The 9797-nt window shown below is 39.0% G+C and overlaps 2 protein-coding genes across 2 annotated transcripts; one reads left to right on the forward strand and one right to left on the reverse strand.

Annotated features, from left to right (window-relative positions):
• Positions 1-1697: 1697 nt before the first annotated feature.
• Positions 1698-4333, forward strand: LOC131643031 (3-hydroxy-3-methylglutaryl-coenzyme A reductase 1-like). The gene is made up of 4 exons (XM_058913181.1): positions 1698-2811; positions 2932-3113; positions 3219-3565; positions 3686-4333. Exons 1-4 carry the CDS (start codon positions 1880-1882, stop codon positions 3926-3928), a joined length of 1704 nt encoding a protein of 567 aa, XP_058769164.1. The 5' UTR covers positions 1698-1879; the 3' UTR covers positions 3929-4333.
• A 3070-nt stretch (positions 4334-7403) lies between these two features.
• LOC131643032 (uncharacterized) lies at positions 7404-8657 on the reverse strand. Its single transcript, XM_058913183.1, has one exon. The coding sequence runs from the start codon at positions 8655-8657 to the stop codon at positions 7404-7406; it is 1254 nt and encodes a 417-aa protein (XP_058769166.1).
• Positions 8658-9797: the final 1140 nt, after the last annotated feature.

Consider the following 9797-nt stretch of genomic DNA (forward strand, 5'->3'; position numbering starts at 1 on the left):
TCCAAACATCTGAAGTAACCTGGGAAGGGGCCACATTAGCAGCGATTAAAAATTTTGTTTCAAAATAAGAGAAAGGAACCATAACCGCTATGTCATAGATAACAGGGAGGTGAAGGTAGAAGTAAAGAGCATATTGATCATTAGAAGCGTTCATGTCCGCCCTCTCATCCCTAAAGCATTGCTCCATGAGCATATCCCTTTCTCGTCTTGTGCTGGAAAAATTAATTCCATGACAAAACTTATCGATCATGTCTGATGTAGAATACACAGAAGCTATGTCTCGCATGTGGATGAATGTATTTTTCCTTACCATGGTCGATGGAAGTAAGGGTTCAAGAAAATGAAGTCTTGCACATAAAGTTTTTGAAAAGAAGGAAGAAGAAGTGAAACAATGCTTCTGAAAATATATAAAAAGTTCAAAGAAATAGGTTCACACGTTCACCCAAAAGGTTGGCGCCAAAAGATGGAAAATCTCCAATCCTGGATGCCACATGTGAACACGGGAATCCGATTCGTCTTCCTGAGAAATATCATCATGAGGTGCATTAAATGCTACCCATGCCTCTTCTCCTCGAACATTCAATCTAGCCAAATTGACTGATGCTTCGGTGTCTCGGAACATCACTTCAAAACATACATGTTTCCCTAGGTATCTTAAGCGCCCATGCCACGTAGGCGCCTGTGGGCCCGTACGTCCTCACTAAGGGACTCATATATTATTTCACTCGCCCTTCCCCGAGGGAATTGCCTTTAAGGGAAGCACCGCCATCCAGCGAAATCGTTCTCACGCGAGGGAACCGTCAATGGGGCGAGAGGGGAAATGAGAGTAATTTTAAACACGTTGCCCTTTAAAGACAAGTTCTCATGCATGAGGGACTACATAATATTATATTTAGTAAAACTAACCTAGGCCACACCCCTCTTTAACAATCATCACCTTCCTTGGCGTACCCTCTAATCATACACCTAACCATTATCGGACATGGTGAACAAAAGAGATCCATCCCTACTACTGAGGGTACCAGCGGTACATGCGATGCCATGGCAGAGATGCTAGCCACCATGGACGAATTATGGAGCCACAACCATACGTTAGAAGATAGTGTCTAAAATACCAGACATCGTCAATAGGAGGTCAATCCCCCGAAAGAGGTGGAACTGTTGGATCCTTAGTCACTCTCAGACAAAATATGGGGGGACCCTGTCCTTGAAGGCTTCAAACCTCCATATATTCGTAGCCAAGTTTGATGGACGCATCGATCCCTACGAACATGCCGCCTCCATCAGACTCTCTAAAATGTAAGATGCTGTCGAGCACCCTCAAGGAGGACGCCCTCAGATGGAACATGGACCTCCCCCCCACGCCTCTATTAATATTTATCAGGAATTGGTAAGGAATCTTGTCTACCAGTTCGTCGCTAGTCGCCATCGAAAAATAAGTCGATCAGTTTCGTTCTAGCTGTTTAAATTTGTCCATCTCTAATTAATAATCTATTTGATCCATTAATCGATCAAATTTTTTATTTAAACTAGAGACTAATATTCAATCTAATTCTAAAATTTATCATAAGTGTTTACCATTTTAATTGTAATTTTTATGGTGAGTGAAGTGGAAAAAAAAGAAAAGGAAAATGGATTTAAAAAGTGAAGGGTGAAACAACACGCGGTATGGGTGTTCAATGGTCGTTTTCATTTCCCTCCCTCACTTTCTTTGTCTATATAACACCTTCTAAATCTTCCCATTTTCTTTCAAGTTTCAACCATCAATCCTCTTAACTAAAAGAAAATATTCCTCTCTCTCCTTTCTTTCCTTCCTTTTTCCTTCCATCCGCTTCCGGATTTCCATTTTTCAAAATATCCCTCACTTAACCGGAGAGAAATGGATGTTCAGCAGCGAATCCCTAACGCCGTCGTATCTTCAGCTCCCTCCGGCAAATCTTCAAAAACGAAAAACGAAAAGCATGATTCACAATCACACCCTTCACTCTACTTAACAAACGCGGTTTTCTTCGGCCTCTTCTTCTCCGTCGCGTACTTTCTTCTTCACCGGTGGCGCGAGAAGATCCGAACCTCTACTCCTCTACATGTACTCACAATCTCCGAGATGATAGCTCTAGTTTCCCTCATCGCTTCATTTTTCTATCTTATGGCTTTCTTTAGCATTGGCTTCATTCTTCATCCCTTCGCCGCTTCCAGTGACGTTCACTATGACGAAGAAGACGAAGTAGAAGCAGAGATTGCTAAAAGTATAACCACCGGTTCATGCCTCGCCGGAGTTGCACCTCCGCTACAACCGAAAACTACCTCGCCGGTGACGGTGCACCTTTCATCCGATGATGAGGAGGTTGTCCAGGCAGTAGTTTCAGGATCAATTCCGTCTTACTCACTTGAATCCAAACTCGGAGATTGCCGGCGTGCGGCGGCGATTCGCAACCAAGCGGTGGAGAGAGTTACCGGAAGGTCACTTGAAGGTTTACCGTTGGAAAATTTTGATTACGATTCTATCCTAGGACAGTGTTGTGAGATGCCGATCGGATTTGTTCAGATTCCGGTGGGAGTTGCAGGTCCTCTGTTGCTCGACGGGAAAGAGTTCACGGTTCCGATGGCAACCACCGAAGGCTGTTTAGTCGCAAGCACTAATAGAGGTTGTAAAGCGATTTATGTTTCCGGTGGTGCATCTGCTGTTGTCCTCCGTGATGGCATGACTAGAGCTCCTGTTGTTAGATTCAACTCTGCCAAAAGAGCCTCTCAGTTAAAGTTCTTTTTAGAAGATCCTCGGAATTTCGATTCCCTGGCTCACACTTTCAACAAGTAACTTTCTACTTTCTTAGTTTTAGTTTCAAATTATTACTATGCCAATGACATATTTGATATTTCATATTTGTATAAATTTTTATTCATTTGGTAACTGATTTTGTTTGGGATATTCAGGTCGAGTAGATTTGCGAGATTACAGAATATAAAGGCTACTATAGCAGGAAAAAATTTATACACTAGGTTTACTTGCTCAACTGGTGATGCAATGGGGATGAACATGGTATCAAAAGGTGTACAAAACGTACTTGATTTTCTTCAATGCGATTTTCCAGATATGGATGTTATTGGTATTTCCGGTAAATAATTACTTCACACGAAGAATTTGTTTAGTTGGATTATAATATTCTGTTGTTGCTATGGCAAACTTGTTATTAAAATTGTGATGTAATGTGTTATGTTAGGAAATTTTTGCTCAGACAAGAAAGCGGCGGCAGTGAATTGGATTGAAGGGAGAGGAAAATCTGTGGTGTGTGAGGCTGTAATTAAGGAAGAGGTGGTGAAGAAAGTGTTGAAGACTAGTGTGGAGTCTTTGGTTGAGCTTAACATGTTAAAGAATCTTACTGGTTCAGCCATGGCGGGTGCTCTTGGTGGATTCAATGCACATGCTAGTAATATTGTTTCAGCTATTTACTTGGCTACAGGTCAAGATCCTGCTCAGAATGTTGAGAGTTCTCATTGTATGACCATGATGGAAGCTGTGAATGATGGAAAAGACCTTCATGTATCTGTTACTATGCCTTCCATTGAGGTACAATTACTTGTTTTAGTCTTGATTATTTGGTTGTTACATTAACTATATTTTGTTTTCAAGTATATGTTATAGATTACAACATAAATCATAGTAGTAAGACTGTTTATTTTGATGCAGGTGGGGACAGTTGGAGGGGGCACACAACTTGCATCACAATCAGCTTGTTTGAATTTACTTGGTGTGAAGGGTGCTAGTAAAGAGTCACCGGGATCTAATTCAAGGCAACTTGCAACAATAGTAGCTGCTTCCGTCCTTGCCGGAGAGCTTTCACTCATGTCCGCAATTGCTGCTGGTCAGCTTGTAAAGAGCCACATGAAATACAACAGATCTAGTAAAGATGTCACCAAAATTGCTTCATGACCTTGCCACATGACAATACTATAATGGTGAGATAAATAAACTTGCATGTATTATCAGGAGTATAAATTATTTTTAAGAGGGCATTAATTAGTGGTGCTTGAATATAGCCTGAAGTTGTACAGAAGCAAATTAATCTTTTTTTGAAGAAGAAAAGGGAACTTTTTTTTTTGCAGTATGTCTCAAGTCTCATCTATTTTAGTCTCTTTTTGCTTGTATTCCTAATTGTGTTGAAATCTTTATTATTATCATCTAAAGCTCGAAGATTAATACTTGTATCCTAATTGTGTTGTAATCTTCAATCTCCATTACTAAACTCTTGGTATTGCCATTTTGTTGGCAGTCAATCTTCCCCGATATCACTGTTACTATAATTAATAAGATGGTAGACATAAATTATTGCTTGAACTTTGTTGATCTAAATTATTGAACAAAACTAAATTGAACAAAATATTGAAAGACAGAACCATTTCATCAATTAGAACCAAAGACAAAAAGTAAGGAAATAATGTAAAGCTTTAAGTTTAAACTATGAAAGATACAACACAATGTATGAGAAGAGGTCAATTAGATCTATTTATAAATAACAAATCCTATATAAAAGGATGAGATTGTGAACCATTAATGTTTATTGATTCCAATACAAATAAGAGATGGAGAAAAGGATGGATGAAAGGTAATATCAAAGCACCGCTTCAATTCATGGTGATACACAATATTGAGTCGGTGCTTATTGTATACAATAGAAAAGTGAGCAAATGACAAGGGTTCATTTTACATATGAAACCGAGTGAAATAGAAAAGATGAAATTACAGTGTATTTAAATGGATGGCGAGAGGATTGAAAGACAGACTATGAGAGGTTCTGGTGAGAGGATGGAAAGATAAACACTCTTGAGAGGTTTAATTACGATGTTTTTCAGAAATAAAGCCTCATGTCACCCATGGTTTAATGTTTTTTTTTTTTGGTTACATGAAGGCCCCAAGGAAGAAAAAATTACACCGGAATCAACCGGATATGGACTAAACCGGTTAGATCGAATTCGAAACAATCCTTCATGAACAAAGGACAATCCTAAAACATACTAAAAGTTGGCGTTTGTTTAATACCATGCTTAGCTAACTGGTCAGCACACTTGCTTGTCTCTCTGAATGTGTGATTAAAGGAGATCTCCACAGCTTCACAAAGTAACTTCATGATCTTGCAAAAAAGATTACCACTTCTTGATGCATTCCTATTTCTAGTAATGTTTTTGATAATTTGCTTGGCATCTGACTCCATGATAATTTTCTTGAAACCCATGTTAATTCCAATTTGTAGACCTTCATAGATTGCCCAAAGTTCAGCGTCTTGAATTTTGCAAATACCAAGGTTCTTAGAGAACCCTCCCAACCATTCACCATATGCTCCTCTCATGATTCCTCCACAACCCGCGAACCCATTCTTGTTCATAGCCCCATCCACATTAATCTTTATCTAATCACCTACAGGCTTTTCCCATCTGATCATCTTTTCTTCCAGATGAGGAACCGTTGCAACTATATGGGTTGCTTTAGCTTTCTTGTATTCCTGAATCTGGTGCATGATGAATCCAAATTCATCCAATGGTCTGTTGAAGTTATCGTTATGTTCCTCATTATTATGCCAAAGCCAGAGATAATAGCAACCAGTTGCCCAGGAAACTTGCCAGTCATTAACCGAGTCTCGTCCCATATGATGAAATAAATTAAGATGAATCCAATCTTTTAAGGTACCTGCAAAAAACAACAAACTTTTGTTAGTCAAAATCGCTGCCCTCCACAACTTGCTGGCACTAGGGCAATCTCGAAGAACATGCAACGAAACTTCCTCCAAATTTCCATATCTTCTACACATAGCACTTCCCAACCCCATGCGAGCTTTCTTAGAATTAGTTAACAGCCCATCATGTTGCATTCTCCAAACAAATAGATGAATTCGCTTCGTACCATTAATCTTCCACACGGTCTTCCAAATATTCTCGTCCATTTTATCATCAACTTGCACGAGATTTCTGTACATGTTCTTAACAGAATATCTCTCATTATCCATACCTTCTCCCATACGAAAATCAGGGCCAGCATCTATGCATGGTGGAGGAATACCTTGTATCCTCCAAATGATATCCTCCGGAAGCCAATCCACGAGAATCTCCCAATTCCAAGCCTTATTATTCAAACACAGATCAACTACACATGCATTCTGAATATGCAAAGGAATATTTAAGTGCAACTCCTCTATGTTGATTCCTTCCTTGATCCAAATATCCTTCCAAGCTCTGACCAATTTTCTGTCACCAATGTGCCATTTGCAATAATCATCTAGCTTCTCCCAATTTTGGACCAGAAGCTTCCAAAGACTAGAGTCTGAGTTCTTCGAGATAGGGACTCTAATATTTTTGCCTCTTCCATACTTCCCCCATAATACCTTACTCCACAATTCTTCATTTTTCTGTTTAATCTTCCAGCCCATCTTCAACAGGAACGCATCATTCATCACATCTAATTGCCTCAATCCAAGGCCACCTTCCTCCTTAGTTCTAGTGATAACATCCCAACCAATCGCATGTTGTTTTCTTCCACTTTCATTATCTCCCTAGATGAAACAACGCTGCAATTTATGAATATGATTTAAGCAAGCTTTAGGTATCTTCATGGTCATCATGGGATATAATGGAAGAGCTTCAATCACACTCCACGTACCATCATCAACAGCTTGAGAAATGAGATGTGATAGTTTGTCAACACATAAAGCAAACAAATACGGAGAAATAGGGTCTCCCTGCCTTATTCCCCTCCCAGGACGAAAATGCTCTGAGGTTTTTCCATTCCATTTGATATTAGTTTCCACGCTGCCTATTCCATGCATAATTAAATTAATTACGTTCTCAGGTACATTGGTTTCCTTTAAGCTTCTCCAAATGAACTCCCAGCTCAGCTTATCATAAGCTTTTGCAAGATCTACTTTAATAGCAAAACACCCTTTTTTGCCTTTCAATTTGTTCATGGTATGAATAACTTCTTGCGCCACAATGATGTTATCATGTATGCTTCTTCCCGGGACAAAACCTGACTGGAAAGGAGAAATGATTCTATCCATGCTTCCCTGCAGTCTTTGAACTATGATTTTACTCACTACTTTATATATCACATTGCATAAAGAAATGGGACGAAATTGTGTAACCCTTTCAGGATGATTCACTTTCGGTATCAAAACGATATCTGTTTGGTTAACATCAGCAAGGCAGCTCGGTGATCTCCACGCACGTTTACCAAATTCAAAAACCTCCTTTCCAACAATCTTCCAAGATTTTTGGTAAAAGCCTGCAGGGAATCCATCCGGGCCAGGCGCTTTCCACGGCTTCATGTTAAAAAATGCTTGTTTAATCTCCTCATTAGTAACATCAGCTCCTATTTTCCCTAATTCCTCTCCCTCAATATTTGGATAGGTATATTTGGTTTATTCCCAATATTGATAGGTATTCTTCAAAGCAAATAATTCCTTATAGTGATCAAGGAACAATTTCTGGACCTGTTTATCATCTTCAATCCAATTGCCATTTGCATCTTTAACAGTAACTATTTTATTCCTTCTTCTTTGGACAGTTTTGATATGATAGTATTTTGTGTTCCTATCTCCGTCCACCAACCATTTCGCACGAGATCGCTGAAACCACATGAGCTCTTCTTCCTTCAAAATGTCACGTAACTTTTCTTGTAGATGCTTCTCAAGCCTTCTAATGCCTTTGTGAGTTCTTGATGTTTGAATAGTTGTTTGAATACCTTCCAACCTCTTCATGATATAACTCTTTTGCCTTAATATTTGTTGGAAAGTATGGAACTTCCACTTTTTGAAACCTTGCCGAATATTTTGCAGATTACTAATTATGTGCACATCATTCTGCCAGTTAGATTGGATCATATGCTGATATTCCTTATGAAGAGTCCAAGCACTCTCAAATCTGAAGCAAGGCTCACTACTCTTTGTGTTCCTCCCCATAGTACGAATTAGCAGTGGGTGATGATCAGAGAAATCAATCCTCATTAGCACTTGAGCGCATCCTTCTGTAAATTCCAGTCTCCAAAGGTCATTACAGAAAGCTCTATCTAATCTTTCATAAATTCTCTGCCCCTTATAGATAGGGCCTTTCCACGTGAATTTAGGCCCAACAGCTCCCAAGTCCATTAAACCACAATCTTCAAAATTGTTCAGGAATTTTTTACATCTGTTTATTGAAATAGTCCTGCCTCCTTTCTTCTCATGATCAAAGGCAGTATCATTAAAATCCCCTGCTAGAAGCCAAGGTTTGCTCATAGAATTACTAATATTCTTCAGATCAGTCCACATCATCTCCCTATTTGCAGCATTAGGGCTAGCATAAATTGGAGTAAAATACCATTCCTTACCATTAACATATTGAATCTTTAGATGTAAGAATTGGAATTTGATTATCTCCATGGTTATTTTAATTTCTACATCCAGCCACGCCACACATATGCCTCCTGCATATCCTTGATTACAGTTTGAGAGAAAACTATCAAATCCAAGTTTCTTAAAACTGTTCATGAGCTTGGTTGGATCGCATCTGGTTTCCACAACAACAATCATCTTAGGTTTAAAGGAATCCAAATATTTCTTGCAAACTCTATAGAACTCTTTACTCGCTGCCCCACGACAGTTCCATATAAAGATATCATGTTGATGTAAAATCATAATGACATAACATAAGAAAAAGATTCCTCAAGCGGCAGACACCTATTGAGGTATTTCCTTAACATATTCCATGCTGGAGTCTCCAGCCTCAAACCTCTTTGGGGACATCTCTTGAGTACTATCAGAATCAAGCCCCACAAAGCCTTCTTTCCTCTAATTGTATTGAAGAATATTGCCACCATTCATGCTGATTGGATCAGGTGGTTTGCTTTTTTGTTGCATTAAGATCTCCAGGATAGATCCTCCATTATACATCAATTTCGGACCCTGTTCTCCTGCCATGGTGTTCTTGTTTTCTTCCATTGTAATTATCTTCTTCCCCTCAATGGAGACATTGGTGAGAGAGGATAATAATTCTGTCATAGCACTTTGTCCCATAGATTCAACTAAATTATCTGCCATCTTCTTATTGGTTCCTGTAGCTTTTCCTTTAAAATTAGCCCTTTGAGTAACTGCCACATTTTTTTTCGTTTTTCTCTTTCTTGTTATTATTCTTTGGTTTTTTTCTGTCTCTACCTGGCCCACTATTATTTTGTCCCTCAATAACAACCTTTGACTGCTTTTCATAGTTTTCTACTTCAGTCCCAATAATTGGTCCTGTCCTACCTGCCACGTTCCATTTCCATTAATTCCTGTCAGACTACCATAAGATTCCACCTGAGCCTGTCCCCCATTAATTATTTTACCATTATTTTCATTCAAACCATCATCATTGCTTACGAAATAATCTTCATTATCATTCATTAATGCATTAAAGGCATTTGATCTGGTACCTAAATGCGAAGATCCTGCCATAATTACCACCAGATTTCCTTCCGTTCTGCCTCCACTAGCTCCGCCGCTCGTCGGATTCTTGGGCTGAATCGTTGAATGTTGGATGCTCTTCCTTGATCTTCTTGTTTTTTGAACTACTTTCCAAGGACCTTCATCCACAACTAAATTATCTTTTTGGTTATTGACACTGGCCGCTTGTTTGTTGTTGTCATGTTGCACCTGTTGTTCCTTGCAGCCTTCCTTGTAATGTCCAAATCTCCCACAATTGAAACATAGGAGATGTAATCCTTCATATTCGACGCAATACTTTCTTTATTTTATTTTGAAATGCGGTAGCAATGGTTTAGAGATGTCTATTTCAATACA

Source organism: Vicia villosa, unplaced genomic scaffold, assembly GCF_029867415.1.
Source record: "Vicia villosa cultivar HV-30 ecotype Madison, WI unplaced genomic scaffold, Vvil1.0 ctg.006661F_1_1, whole genome shotgun sequence".
NCBI lineage: Eukaryota > Viridiplantae > Streptophyta > Magnoliopsida > Fabales > Fabaceae > Vicia > Vicia villosa.

What these genes read in the sequence shown, in the direction of transcription:
- LOC131643032 (XM_058913183.1), bottom strand. Translation starts at nt 8,657, where the DNA reads ATGATTTTACATCAACATGATATCTTTATATGGAACTGTCGTGGGGCA.
- LOC131643031 (XM_058913181.1), top strand. Translation starts at nt 1,880, where the DNA reads ATGGATGTTCAGCAGCGAATCCCTAACGCCGTCGTATCTTCAGCTCCC. An exon ending in CTGGCTCACACTTTCAACAA is followed by an intron (nt 2,812 to 2,931) that starts GTAACTTTCTAC and finishes TGGGATATTCAG; the next exon opens with GTCGAGTAGATTTGCGAGAT. An exon ending in GGATGTTATTGGTATTTCCG is followed by an intron (nt 3,114 to 3,218) that starts GTAAATAATTAC and finishes GTGTTATGTTAG; the next exon opens with GAAATTTTTGCTCAGACAAG.